General features: G+C 41.8%; 1 protein-coding gene across 4 annotated transcripts in view; it reads left to right on the forward strand.

Annotated features, from left to right (window-relative positions):
- nup93 (nucleoporin 93) overlaps positions 1-15,332 on the forward strand; it is a 30,010-nt gene that overhangs the window by 4,418 nt on the left and 10,260 nt on the right. For 2 of the 4 annotated variants that reach the window (XM_061774970.1, XM_061774971.1), the window contains exons 4-8: positions 9,748-9,810; positions 11,075-11,203; positions 11,979-12,053; positions 13,032-13,124; positions 13,214-13,353. In XM_061774970.1, coding sequence (XP_061630954.1) covers positions 9,748-9,810; positions 11,075-11,203; positions 11,979-12,053; positions 13,032-13,124; positions 13,214-13,353 — 500 coding nt within the window. Of the gene's footprint in view, positions 1-6,169; positions 6,484-9,747; positions 9,811-11,074; positions 11,204-11,978; positions 12,054-13,031; positions 13,125-13,213; positions 13,354-15,332 lie in introns of those variants that run through there. The other 2 variants (XM_061774973.1, XM_061774972.1) reach the window with 2 other exon arrangements.

The raw sequence follows: 15,332 nt of genomic DNA on the forward strand, positions 1-15,332 counted from the left end.
CTCTGTAAGTCATTGTCGTGATATTTTATGAAGCATGGAACAGATGCAGGGCACGTGTCGTTGATGACACAGTATACAGTGCCTTGAAAAAGCATTTATACCCCTTTAACATTTTGTGACCTTACAATCACAATCTCACGTGTATTTTGTGGAGATTTTATGTGACTGACCAACACAAAGCAGCACATAATTGTGAAGTGAAAAGAAATTGATGTCCATTTTTCACAATTTTACAAGAATCTAAGTCTGAAAAGTGTGGTGTGCATTTGTATTCAGCCCCCTGTACTCTGATATCCCTAAATACAATCCAGTGCAATCAATTGCCTTCAGAAGTCACCTAATTAGCATATAGAGTCCACGTGTGTATAATTTATTCTCAGTATAAATACACTTTTGTGTGAAGTGTTGATCAGTGATTTGTTAGAGAACACTAGTGAACAACAGCATCATGACGATAAAGGAACTCACCATAAAAAAAAAAAAAATGTGACAGAATCGATGGGGTATTATCAAGAGGAAAACGAGGGGCACCAGACCCACAAACAAAGAAGAAATGACAGCAAGCATCAAGGAAATCTGGGCTTCGGTAACTCCAAGGCTGATTGCCTCAATGTCACGGCGCATCGAGGCAGTGATTAAAACAAAGGGGTTCCCAACCAAGTATTGAAGATGAACATATAGTTTTGAAAGTACTACAATAACTGAGAAGTAAATAGTCATTTCTTCACAGTATTTCATTTTTGAATTCCTGATGTTTTTTGAACTGGAAGCCCCAATTATTTTAAAATAAACATACTTGAAATTGTTTAAATTGTGGGTCCTGATTGTATAATCTATGAAAGTTTTACTTTTTGAATTGAATTATGGAAATAAAGAAACTTTTCCATGATATAACATTTTTTTTGGAAAGGGTCTGTAAATCGTGCACTCCACAAATTTGGGCTTTATGGAAGAGTGGCAAAAAGAAAGCCATTGTTGAAAGAGAGACATTAGAAGTCCCATTTGCAGTTTGCCACAAGCCGTGTAGGGGACACTGCAAACATGTGGAAGGTGTCTTGGGTCAGATGAGACCAAAGTGGAATTTTTTCGCCTAAATGCAAAACGCTGTGTGTGGCAGAAAACTAATACTGCCCATGTCCCTGCACACACCATACCCACTGTGAAACATGGTGGTGGCAATATAATGCTGTGGGGATGTTTTTCTTCAGCAGGGACAGGAAACTGGTCAGACTTAATGGGAAAATGGATGGAGCTAAATACAAGGCAACCCTAGAAGAAAACCTGTTGGAGGCTGCTAAAGACAAGGAGATGAATCTTCCAGCAAGACAATTAGCCTAAACAAAGCTAGAGCTACAATTGAATGGTTTAGATCAAAGAATATTTGTGTTACAATTCCCCCGTCAAAGTCCAGACCTAAATCCTAGTGAGCATCTGTGATAAGACTTGAAACTTGACTGTTCACAGGTGCTCTCCATCCAATCTGTCTGAGCTTAAACTATTTGGCAAAGAACAATGGGCAGATATTTCAGTGTCTACATGTGCAAACCTGGTAGAGACATACCCCAAAAGACTTAAAGCTGTAATTGCAGCGGAAGGTGGCTTTACAAAGTATTGACGCAGGGGGGCTAAATACAAAAATGCATGCCACCTTTTTCAGATGTTTATTTTCTTAAAACATTGAAAACTGGGGGTCATTTTCATTCCACTTTACAATTCTGTGCTACTTTGTGTTTGGCGATCACCAAAAAATCTCAATTTAAAAAATGAAGTTTCTTGTTGTAAGGTGGTAAAATTGGAAAAAGTTCTAGGGTTATGAATACGTTTTCAAGGCACTGCATTGTGTGTACAATATGAGTTTTAACTGCACAATTCAATGACATCCAACAAGTTCTGTATCAAACGGTTTCCTTCACTCTTTGTACCTGGGCCACTGTCACCCTAACATCATCAACTTCTTTTTAACTGTTGGCATGGATATTTAAAGAAATGTGCTGTATTGATGAAAAGGAATGTACAAATTAACAGGATGGTTTTTTATTTGTTTTTGTTTTTTTTGTGTGTCCTGTTCGGCTGTTAGGTCAAGCAGAAAGGAGGATCTGTATCCCTTTTATGCCGGAGCAGTTTTGCTATGTCACAGTGGACTTTTTAAGCTGCCGCTGTGGTTTCCTTAGTATTTTAATAGATATTTATTGTGAATCAGTCGATATATAGTCGAACCGAACAAGGTTTCTAGAGGGGTGTGAGAAAAGAAGACCACAAAAGACAAAGCACTAACTGTAAACAGGATGAGGAAAGTAAATCATTATATACCTAGAACAATGACACATTAGATATGAGTGTCGTATGGGGCAGTAGTGCTACACCCTGTGAGGGAAGGACAGGACAAGATAGGACAGGACTGGACAGGACAGGAGGCGACGGCGGATGGTTAACACATGACGAGAGTCATCTATCAGTGCTGTATAGCTACCTTTTTACTAAATATTAGAAATAGCTGGATTGTCTAGGTCACGGGTGGGCAAAGTATAGTCAAGGGGCCACATACTTAAAGTAAAATAAAAAAAGCAACTTGTTTACTTAATTGTATTGTTTCTGTTGTCATTTGAGCATCCGTGGTTTGTGTGACTCTTTGTGATGGTGTTGGCTGTTAATGGCTCTGTATAATTGTTGAGTTGACCATGCCTGGCCTATCAATTAATTTAGGCGGCGGAAAAATTAAAGAAAGCCGACAGAAAATGGCCTTTTTGTCATGTCTTATGAATTATCCGACTGAAACTTTATAGAAAAAAAGCACACTAACAGAACAGATAGATAGATAGCCCTGCTGATCCCTTGCCTTGTGTCAGCTAGGATGGACTCCGTAATAGCAGTATAAGGTGGTGGATGGGTTAGCCTTAGACAAGTGATACTTTAACTGTCATCGAGGTGAATGTAAACACTGCCTGTGTCTGCGCATGTTTGTGTGCAATTTCGACCTAGTATGTGAGGCATGAGTGAGCTAATACATGCTTCTGTGGTTCCAGTGCAACACGCATAAACACAGCAAGGGAATTGCTTTGTAAATTGTTAACGTTTGAGTGAACACAAATTAAAAAGGAATTTACTGAAGAAAGCCGTGGAGTTTCATGGTCCCAGACTGAAGGTTTAATAGTCGTCTACATGCGTATATGTACAGTATGTTTCTGAGAAGTATTATGTTTCAACGGCGAAATTCTGGTTTAACAGAAACATTTGATTTCCGTCAAATACTTCCTCTGCTTATATCTTATTTTTAATCATTCGGACAGAAAAGGGTTTTAGGACAAAGGGACAGAACGGACAAGGGAATAGGGGTGTAAACCAGAGCAGAACAATAGTCAGTCTAGATATTTGACGACAAGTAACTTTACAAAGTCAAATCGTATTCTTATTTGTGGACAGGGGGGGCACCCGGTGAGGACATGCAACAGATAACCAATAGAACAAGATGAGAGAAGACAGAAAAGGGCAGGAGCAGGGCAGGATGTGGGAAATGAGCAAGGCAGTGCTACTGATGATTGGGGCGGCGGGTTGCTTTTATAGTGTCTAAACACTTTTAAGAACATGTAAGTTGATATCTTAATACAACCTGTGTTGTTGTTATTAGTGGTCCCAGCAGAAGCAATTCAAGCCTATAGCGTGTCTATGGAACTCATTAGTGAATGAACACCATATCACATGCATGTTAGTCAACTGGTGTACAGAGTCGCTGCACATCGAAGGTGTCTCCCTGGTCCCCCCACCGCCCCCCCTCCCCGCCGTTAGGGGGACCAGGGGGACGCCACACACTCCCCAGGACCCAGAGCGGTCCCCCAGCCTAGCTGAAGAACCCCTACCCATCTCCAAGGGAGGGGCAAGTGTACTAGACCACCAACCTCCACGTCTAATACCCTCCACCCAGCGCGCCTCACGGCTGCCACTATCCCCGGAGAGAATGGGGGCCCCAACCAACAACGGGTCCCAAGGCAGGAGCCAGCTACCATACGAAAAGGTCACAGCCCGCTAAAAGCAAGCCTATCGTGAGTGACGACGGGTGAGGGCGCCAGGAGAGGGGGGGGGGGAAGGCGGGGACTGCACTTGTATGACAGTTAATCTTACGTGAAATATTGCTTGTACAGTTTATAGGGTGTTATGATGCCTGGAACACATTCTTTCCGTGTTACAGAACCTAATATCAAAAGTAGTACCCCAAAGTACATAACCAAGATTGAGCATCAAAACAATTTTATTTAACCAAGGGAGTACCTACCGGTAAACAACAACGATGGGCAAAAAATAAAACAAAACCAAAAATAACGCACTGATGTGAAAAAACATGGAACTAAACAAAAATCCACAAAGTGGATGTACGGAGCGCAACAGGGAACAAGACACGATGAAGGAAAAAACTGGACTCGGAAAAAAAAGAAATGAAAGCGCTATATCGTAATAACAAAAAGACTCAGCCGTATAGGAAAAACAAAATGATAGTAACAAATTCCTTGTTTTTTTGACATACTTGGCAAATAAAGATGATTCTGGTTCTCTACACAGTGCTTAAGGTGCACTGCTTCCCCTTTCTGAAACTCAGGATGGTGGACCAGAATTTTCTCAAAGCCGCCCACAGGTTGCTTTCCACGACCTCACCAAAGTCCTCCCACGCTGGAGTTTTTGCCTCGGCAACCACCAAAGCTGAATTGCGCCTGGCCTGTTGGTACCCCCTTTTCAGTTTGGTGGAATCCCTCACTGTCAGTGTCCAGTTGAGGGTTCATGTGTGTGGGTAATACCACCTTATGGCGACAACTTCGATCAACGCCTCAACAATGGAGGCTTGGAACATGGCCCACTTGGACTCCAATGTCCCCCACCTCACTCGGGACATGGTTGAAGTTTTGCCAGAGGTGGGAGTTGAAACTCCTGACAGGTGACGCTGTCAGATGTTCGAAGCAGCTAGATTTACAAAAGCTATGAGACAGAAATTCTGGTGAAAACCCATTTGTCATGGATTAGTTGTTCTCCATGCCCTCGAATCATGGCCCTAGTGGCAAAGGAGGAAACGAAAGTGTAACAAAGAAAAACGAGGAACTCTGGAGCACCCCAAAAATGAATAGAATAGTGAAACATAAGGCGTGGAATGCTGAGAGCATTGCTGATGGGGGGGGGGGGGGGGGGCAAATGACATTCAACTGCTATTGATTGCATCTCCGTGCCCTCTTCTCACTTTTCCCGTTTCCATCTTGGTCTCTCACCATGCTCGTGTACATTTTTTTTTTTTTTTTTTTACAGTTTATATTTTGTCTTTATCTCATTTACATCCTCTCCTTTCCTCTGCCCCCCGCCACCTCCACCCCCATCGTCTTTTTACATACCCACTCATCCTCCAGCAGTGATGGCAGCAGATCCAGTTGGCTGAGCACAGAGCGTCTGCAGCGCTACGTGAACATGGCTACACAGGATGCACGTGTGTGTGTGTGTGTGTGTCTGTCTGTGTGTGAGCAGTGTTGGATCAGTGTGTCAGTGACGGGCGGTTACTTGTACCTCCACTCTTCCTGGGATTATGAATGAATGAATTTGCATGTGCGGCACGTGCAGCTCGCTATTCTAGCTTGTGCTGGCTTGCACACAACGACTGCAGCTATGCCATATGCCGCTGTGAATGAGTGTGACTTCAAGTGGTGTGTAGAGTAACATGTTAGCTTTGTGTGCTCCCCCCACCCAACTCTCCCCACCAATGTGTCTCCGAAGCCCTTCATTAACTAAACATGACCCTTAAGAGCACGATTAGCCTCATTTCAAGACAGGATGTCGGAAGCCATCAACCGAGGAGGGAAAAATCCATTACTATAATTGCATTGAGAAAAGGGAGGAAGGAGAGGGGATGGAACGAAAGGATGCATAGATGGATGAAAAATAAATAAAATGAGTGGGATGGAGGAAGGTAGGAGGCGGAGGGCTGTCAGCGATGTTTAGATGAAGTGAGGGAGTACGTGAACGAGAGTAATGATATGTGGCTGTGGGAGGGGGGAGTCAGCTGATGGTATGAACAGATACCCTTTACGAATCCATAGTTCCTTCCCATGCATCCCCCCCTGTGTCTGCCTCCGCAGTTGGTATGGCCCTCTGACAATAAAACCACCTCCAGTGAGTCTTGATTTGGCACTTGCACTCACTTCTTTGGGGTTCACAGTCAGTGGCCTGGTTTCAGACAGGAAAGGGCTGCAGGCGCACTGCCATGCTGGCCGTACAGGGCAAGGGGAACACGCCCCAGAATGGCGGCCACTGTCACCGCTGCCGCCTCCCTGACACGGAACACCATGGAGGGATGGAGAAACCGAAGTGCAAAGCAGGTCTTTCCTGTTCTGTCAAAGCCCGGAAACCCGGGCACAGACAAAGAATATATATGTGTATATATATATATATATATTTTTTTTTAAATTCTTCTGTGTTCACACGTCCTCTTTTCTGCCAGGCAGCCACTGAGCATGAGTGAGTATTACCCACACACACGAATCTCTGCACACGCTATTAGACCGGTATCTGTTTTGTCTCTTACACTTCTCACCTGTCTGTCTTTCTTGCTCTTTTCTGTGCTTATATGATTGATCACTGGCAAATGCAATATAACGTGAAAGTACTTAAAATGTAATTAATTGAAAATGTTAATTAAAATAAGATTAACATATGTGCTTACATGTGGTGTATGCATATGTAGCTGTATAATTATGATAATGGGAAGTGTAGTGTGTTGTTTTTTTTTCTCCATACGCGGGCACGCAGGGCACTGGTCAGCTCTTTGTGTCATGGCAAGTGAGGGCAAAAACGCCATGCACTCAGAGTATGCCGCCCACCCTTATTTTCTCTCAAACGCTGTTCGTGTGCCGTACTCCTATATTGAATATCCCTGTCACACACTTCGTGACAAATTTCCCTGCAAATGCAGAAAGGCCGCATTCAGTTGCAGACCAACTATCGAAGAAAGACGGCCCGCATGAGCCGGCGCAGTGAACCAGCCCATGTGTCCATGTTAACATACATGTGAGACCAGACATGCGTCACTCACCAAACGTGCATGGCGATACAATAGGCACTTTTTCCCTCCAATGAAGAAAAAATGTTGACATTTACAAATCTTGTTAGGGTAAATGAAGACAATGTTAGAAACTGCTTTCTTTTTCCATTGATTTAAAGACCATCCGCACTCAGTTTGACCCATGTAATGTTCTTACACACTTAAGCTAAGCATTTATCTTTTTCCCCTGTGGTTGTGCTGTTGAAGCTTCTGGGCTTTTATGGTCAACTGGCTGCAAATGTTCATTGTGGTTAGTAGGTCTTTGAGGATGCACAATGTAAGGGTGGGGCTTCCAGAAAACCTACATCCTTGGCTACCCTACACACCATGTCGACCGTTTGAAAATTTGCATCGATTTTTCTTCGTTTTCCTTTTTTCTATGATTTAACTTGATCTCTATTCTGCTTTGCACTGGCTTTATTTGACAGTTTGCGCTTGAACGTGTGGAAGAATTGAAGCATCAGCAGTCAACTGCTCAGGCTGAGGAACATGTCGCTCTCAGCCGTCATGTACTGACCAAATTGTACATATTAGTTCCTTGTCATTGTTTCCCAGATTGTTCTAAAATGAATTTCCTACTACCCACACATGAAACATGATCCCTAAATAGGAAAAGATTTGTATGTCAGACCAATGGTCTTTTTGGCCACCGCAAAATACATTTGGCACCAAAAATGCCTTCTCGGCGCATTCTTTGGCAGAGTGAATTGTGCTGACAACAAAAACACTGCACCGAAAAATCGTTCTGGTTGCAGTTCATTTGAGGCAAGAATGCAGCAGAGATACTAGTGTGTTTCTCAACGTGTCACTACTGTTTAAGATTCTGGCCGAATGAGCAGCTCTTCTCGCACCGCCTGTTTCTCAAAGACATATCATTTCCCCTCCCCTTCAGATATAATAATTAGATGGAGCGGCACGGTGGGCGACTGGTTAGCACATCTGCCTCACAGTTCTGAGGACCGGGGTGCACTCGGCCCCGCCTATGTGGAGTTTGCATGTTCTCCCCATGCCTGTATGAGTTTTCTCCGGGTACTCCGGTTTCCTCCCACATCCCAGAAACATGCACGGTAGGTTGATTGAAGACTCTAAATTGCCTGTAGAGAAAATGGTTGGATGGATAATTAGATAGCTGCCAGAGACAAAGATGATGATAGGAATGATATATGTTCATTATTATACAGACTGGCTCACTGAAGTGTATTACATCTTTATCAGCAGGGTAAATGCACAGGCTCTTGTTTCTTTAAGCAAGTTAAAATTGTCTAGACGCTATTACTATTGCTTTTTCACCAACATTACATTTAGTTTTTGACAATCTGGTCAGTGATGGTAAAATTGCATGTATTCTCAGTTTCAGGGGGAAAAGGAAGACTTGGAAATACTGTATACGACAAAGGGTGTACGTGACTAATGGTCGGAAAATGAACCAGCAGGTGGCTTTTATACGGTACACAAGAGAGGTGATGAGGGAGGAAATAGGAGGCCAAGAGTGCTCACTTCCCTGTAAGCGAGCATCCTCTCTTGTTGGCTCCAAGAATAGCTGTCGCATCCTTCTTTGCTACGAAGATGATCCTGTCCGCCGTCGAGCAAATAGCACCAAAATGGCATAATTATTAAATAGATGAGCTATTTATTATCTGAAAGGCTCTTCCATCAGGTCAGAAGGCGTTCAGTTACAGTACATAAATTCAGAAAACTACAACCTTCCTCAGGGCATTTAATGAGAAGTACCAATTTTTGTCCCCGTTGCAGATGTATTGATCTCAATGGCTGCAAAACCGTGAAAGAATAAAAGCTAATCCACTTAAAAATCTCCTGGGCATGTCTGTCTTTGTCTCCTCAGTTGAGTACAGCCAATATTGACACATTTGTTCATTTAACCAGTACATTATCTTTAGATTACTCATTGTATTTCAATTGCAATCCAACACTGGAGCTTATTCAGTGTACTATCATGTTTCTGTTTAACCTCTATAAGATAAGCACTTTGTCCTAAATGATAAATTACAACATTTAGAAGATGGCAAATCTTGAGTTTGATGTCATGTTTAGTAAATGACTAACAGCAATTATGCTCATTTGTGGCTTCCGAGCAAGGTCTTCAGTGACTCGATTTCCTAGAAAGACATCAGCTACCTGCCATTTTGATGGTTTCTCAAAATGGCCGCTCCATATGCTCGTCTGCGGTCACTGCGTTTTCCGATTGCAGCCTCATACTCATCTTCATGCAGCATTTGTTACATAAGAGCCACTTGCAAATGAACACTCTTGCGATTGCTAAGTGTGTCTTTAAAACACATCAAGTTGGATGAGAGCACAGGTTTTACAGGGAGAGGCGCACGAGAGGGAGGGAAGTTTCGCAGCGGAAGCCATTTTGCGAAGATCTCAAAATGGAGTCTGTGCTGATTGCTGTCTCATTGCAAAATGGCGCGTGGAGAATTAGTACAGCTCAAAGTGCAAACATTTGCAGTTTCAGCTGTGTGAAATAGCAACTGTACGTTTCACTAATCCCGACACATGCTTGATAAGCGGCTTCTTGTCTCCCGCAGAGTAAATGTCTGTTACATTTCTCCCTGTAGGACTCTTCACATTTTTTTTTTTTTTTATCATCATTTTGTCCAGCCAAGCTAAGATGTCATCCTCTCTTTTTCCTCTTCTGCTGTCTTCCTGTTTTTGCACAGGGCTTCTTGAAGAACGAGAGGGACAACGCCCTGCTGTCCGCCATCGAGGAATCTCGCCGAAGGGTCAGTGCCATGCCTCAAGTGTCTGATCTCTGCTTGGGTCTTTGAGATGCGTGACAGACCAAAGTGGGAGTTTAGATAACACACCTCGAAAATTAGCAGGGCTAAATGATCTTAGATGATGAGATGTTATCATATCGGAAATTAGAAATGACTTCAGTTTTAACGTGATTAAGTGCCGTTTTTGTCCCGTATTGCCTGGATTGAAAAGACTGCGGGGGGTTTTTTTTTTTTTTTTTCTTCGACATGAAGTTAAGAAAATCTGCAAACACACATGCTTTTTTTTCTCACGTGTTTTGGCTGTGATCTAAATGGTGCAAATCTTTAGGGAATGGGTTTGAAATGGCTTCCCTGATGAGCAGATCTAATAGCCCCAGCCTTTAATTAGTTGTTGTTCCCATTATCTCCCTGTTCCCTGTGGGAGCAGGAAAGACTTATGTGAAGGGTTGAATCACCAAATGCTCTAAAGACTAATAAAGAAAGCTTTTATTACATCTCCCTCCAGATGTCTACATCCTGAACCCCAATGTAAAAAAGCGAGAGAGAGTCTTTCTGTGTCCCACAGGTTCATGACAGAATACAATGCTCACAACCCTTTCACTATTGGTTTAAATATTCAGTTTATCAAAACAGCTTTATAAAATATTCATTTGATATCGACAATATTCAAAATTTCAGCAAGGTTTGAAGCACCCTTGAAAAGTATTATAGCAATAATATCATAAGTAGCCCAAAAAAGTGCTCTGGTGGTTTAGTTCTAGAGACATTCACACTAAATTAGCACAAATTTTGTGTTGCATTGGCGTGTAGCTGCAGCGACGTACTCAAATGTGTAAAAAAAAAAAAAAAAAAAAAAAAGAGCTGAGAGACCCAAGTAGTGACCAATTTAACTCTGTAAATGGGGACTCCAGTCCAGATTGGTATCTCCCTGGGCTGGAGATGGAAAGGATTTAATTATCTAATGTTCCCATTATCTCACGTTGAGTCTCTGTGGAGGGTTAAAATAGACAAGTCCTGATGGGGTTTCACAAGCTCTACTTGAGTCTAGAGCTAGCTATTGACATCCTTTACTGAGTGTATGCGAAATGGTTTACATGTGTAGTGGTCTTGTACAGGAATATAGCAGACTAGGTATCACATACGCACAAATTGTACTTGCAAAATGATCATATAAATACAGGTGTATTGTTTGGATCCGGTATGGCACAGTTTTGTGTGATTCGACATATATGAATGTACACTTTAAATGAAGCAAAGTGTGCTCCAGACATTTCTGCTGGCTGAAGAGTACCATCGTGAGTCCATGCTGGTGCAGTGGGAGCAGGTGAAGCAAAGAGTGTTGCACACTCTTCTCGGAGCAGGAGAGGATGCCCTTGACTTCAGTCAAGACGTGGAGGTACAAGACTCCCAGCACAAAGCTTAAGCAGCCTTCACATTGACGGCAAAACAATGTAATAAATGGGAAATTTGCCATTACTGTTCACATACAAGACAATTGTTGTTGCTGTTTTGCAGAGCACAATGCTGCAGGTTGAATTCCTTTTCTTTTGTATCCGTAGACCAGTTTATTTGAGCTACTGTCGATCATGAAAAAGAAACATTCCCCAAAATAGAATGCCACCTCCACCTCTTGCTTTTAAATAATGAAGACAAAAGGATATGTCTATTTTTGGTCTATTTTACCCGACTTTCTCAAATGTTTAATATAGCATCAAATAACTTTTTGCTCTCAATATGTCAAATCTGGTAGCACATTTCTTAGCTTGTATTACCTTTTTGTAGTAGCTACGTTTGATCCATTTCATACAAACAATTTACACAAGTATAAGTTTAAAACGTTTTTGTTGTTTTTTTTCGTATCGGGGGGGTCTTGGTATCAATCTCGACAGGAAAAAGAATTGCGTTATTGTACATCTTCAATGTTGAAACAAAACAGCAGCTGGTTCATATTCACCTGCGTGCTGTACCAGCAACAGAATTACAAGCGGTGCTTAAACTGCCCAACAGGCTGAAGAATTTTTCACTTTTAGAAATGAATCAAAACAGCAATAACAAAACAAAAAGTTCAAAGTACATCCATCACCTTGCCAGGATAGCAACAGAAAATGTGCATATAGCATTCCGTACTTGTGTGCGTCGTATTCAGATGGTTGCTGCTGTTTTTGTTGTAGCCCAGCTTTGTGAGTGAAATAACGGCACCAGGAAGGAGTGCTTTGGACAGCGTGGAGGTGGCATATGGGCGTCAGGTGAGTCAATCCAATGGCAGTCATGGAGGGAGCTGGTGGTGCTAGAAAACATTCTTTCGTTCATCTTTGGGTCACGATGGCAGAACTGGAATCTATATTATGTATCTTTATATTCTCTAGAGAATATTTTAAAATGACGTAAATTAGCCTTTTAACAGTAATCAGTACCTTTTTTTTTTTTAAACTTAAAGATATTTATTTTGAGAAAATGTTGGTTCCTGTGTACACACAATCCTAACACATTTTTATTTTGCCTTTATACACCATTACAGTGGATTTGTAATGGTGTATAATACAGTGGCAAGACGCGATGAAGAGTTTTCATAAAAATATGGTATTTACCATTTACGAATATTAGTCATTTATAGTGTTTGGATAAAGGGATCTAATTTCAAATATAGCCATAAACTGTATATTCTTTTAACTAGGAATTTGTTGTAGCCATTCCATCATCTACTCATATTCTAATAAATAGATTCATCTGAATTCAAGCATAAAGTGGATCAAATTAAATTGCACGCATGCCTGATCATTAAAGAAAAATGAGGTCACAGGAAGACAGATCAAACGTATTGATTGATTGGGCAGCAGAGAAGGATTGTGGGTAAATTGTCTCTCCCATTGCTTACCCTCACTTGTTATCCACTGTGACCTTCCCTCTGTCTGTCATGATCCGCGTCCTCGCACAATGTGTCGGCACATTGCTTGCAGCATCATTTGTCTCGTTTTTGTCATCTTTTTTGACGACCTCTTCAGTATTGTAATTGTCTTTTTGCTGTTTTTTGTTGTGAACCATTTCACTCGATGGTCATAATGTTTTGCTTTTAGTCGGGAAACTGAAGATGGAACGGTAGGCTTTTTAAATTTATGGCGTGATTTCAAATGTCAATAAAATATTATTACTGCACATTTTCCTGTCTGCTGCGTGCGTAATGTCTGTTTTATTTGTTTGTTTATAACTGCCGCTTCCTCCTCTAGATCTACATTTTTAACGAGAAGCTTGTGAATGGTCACATTCAGCCAAATCTGGGGGATTTATGTGCATCTGTAGCAGAAAGCTTGGACGATAAGGTAATATCATTACACGTAACTGCAAATACGACTCTTCTTTTGCACTTCTGTATGTAGGTGATTCTCATTAACGACCATCCACCCTCTAGAATGTGTCAGACTTGTGGCTGATGGTGAAGCAGATGACTGATGTTTTGCTGGTTCCTGCCAAAGAGACACTGAAGAGTCGCACTTCAGTTGAGATGCAAATGGCATTTGTGCGGCAGGCGCTCGGTTTCCTTGAGAACAGGTAAACTAAATTACAGGTAAATTAAAGTGGCCCTAAGCAGAAATGTGTGTTTTGTTTCTAAATATATTAAATATCTTTGGAGATAAGTGCTGAGAACACATGCAAAGACTTAAAAAACAATATAGTGCTGAATTGTTGAGCTATAGCTTAAGCATCTTTTTCACCTTTTGTCCTTATTTTGTGAGCGGGGCTAAAACACGGGGGCTGGGGCATAGCCTTTCTAGTGAGAGTTCCCTCCCCCACTATATACGGACAAAGTGACAATGTTTCGTTTGGCTATGCTGCTTAGTTGTGAGTTAGCTGTGCTTAACTTCCATAACAAGGCCCATTTACCACTCCGGCGTGTAGTTGGCAAGCTCATGGTGGCTGCAACCCGAAAATGCGTCTTCGCTGGATGCCTCAATTTACAGAACAGTTCGGTGACGTTATTTAAGCGCCCCCAAAAAATTTGAAAATAAAAAAGCGATGGATTGACTTTTTGAAGACATGCAGATGGCGAGCTGAACATCAACACCACCACCCGACTGTGTAGTGTGCATTTTACGATGGGTAGTTTTGTAAACTTTCACCAGCGACAACATGGCTTTGTGGGTAACGTTGATACTAGTGAATGGGCCAGTGCCCACGGTCTTAACTGTCGTCAGGTGCCGTGTTCGGCTGTGACATTATGTCACCAACAACGAGGGTACCGTAGTTTCTCGTGTATAATGTGCATCCCCCTTCCAAAAAAATGTCAAAAGTCAATGGTACGCATTATGCATAGGTATAGGGGAAAATGGGAAAAAAACTTTCCCATTTTAAAAATGTATGCCATCATCTAGGGGTTATGAAAAAGCTGTACTCTTTCATTCCAATATGCCACTGCCACCTAGAGGTTATGAGAAAGGTGTAGCCTAAACTTTCATTCCAATATGACGGGTACGTATGACTGCATATGTACAGTTGTACTCATAAGTTTACATACCCTGGCAGAATTTGTGAAATATATATATATATTTTTAAATATGACTGAACAAGACCCATCATTAATTTCTTTATGGTTATGTTTTGTTTGATGATGATGATGCTATTCTGAAATGCTTGACAGTTTAATTTGAATCCCATTGAAATCATACATGGGACGGTGGGGGGAGACTCGCCGTCGCTGTCGTCATAGGCTGTTTCGTACTCCTTGAACGCTGGCAGCTAGATCCATTCCACACATCCACCATCCACACACACACATGTAATTTCTGAATATTACCCCGCGGCGGACTAATGCGAGTGCCAGACCAGAAAAAACACTTCCGCTGCTTCTGCTGTTAAGAAGTAACGGTACTTTTACTCCGTTACAATGATCTAAATGTCGCTCGCTAATTTTATTGATCAATTATTGCTTACTTATCAACTATTTTGTGTGTGAGACTACGACTTCGATTTCCGCATTGGCCGCTGTTTACGTCAATCCAATTAAAGCGCTAGTGACGTTTAAGTCTCGTCCACCAATCAAACAACACAAAGTCACATGAACCTCACACATCGTCTTCCACTGGGCTTCCTGGGCATAGGTATCAACACTAGATAAGCCAGCCTGGCTGATTGTCCTCCCTACGTGGCAGCCATGTTGGGAAGGTCGCCGTTACCATGAAGGCAACGGCGCGCTACTCGTGTTTACATTTAGACGAACAAAAACATCAGCTTTCATGTATTATATATGTCTGGTACTGTCTGCCCAAACGTGGATATTTCAGCTCACTTCTAACTTGAGAAAACACCCTGCAGTAAATTGCAGTTTTTTTGTTGTAGTTTTGACTGTGCGTACACACACACACACGCAGCAATATCATAATTTGCACATTCATATTTTATTTTGCAATTCTTTTTTTATTGATGTTCATGCTGTGGTTAAAACAAATCAGAAGTTACTATTTACTCTGTACTTTGAGTAAAGTACTTTGTACTGTACCTTTTACTCAAGTAATTTTTGGAGGACAACTTTT

The sequence above is a fragment of the Phyllopteryx taeniolatus genome, chromosome 5 (genome assembly GCF_024500385.1).
Source record: "Phyllopteryx taeniolatus isolate TA_2022b chromosome 5, UOR_Ptae_1.2, whole genome shotgun sequence".
Taxonomy (NCBI): domain Eukaryota; kingdom Metazoa; phylum Chordata; class Actinopteri; order Syngnathiformes; family Syngnathidae; genus Phyllopteryx; species Phyllopteryx taeniolatus.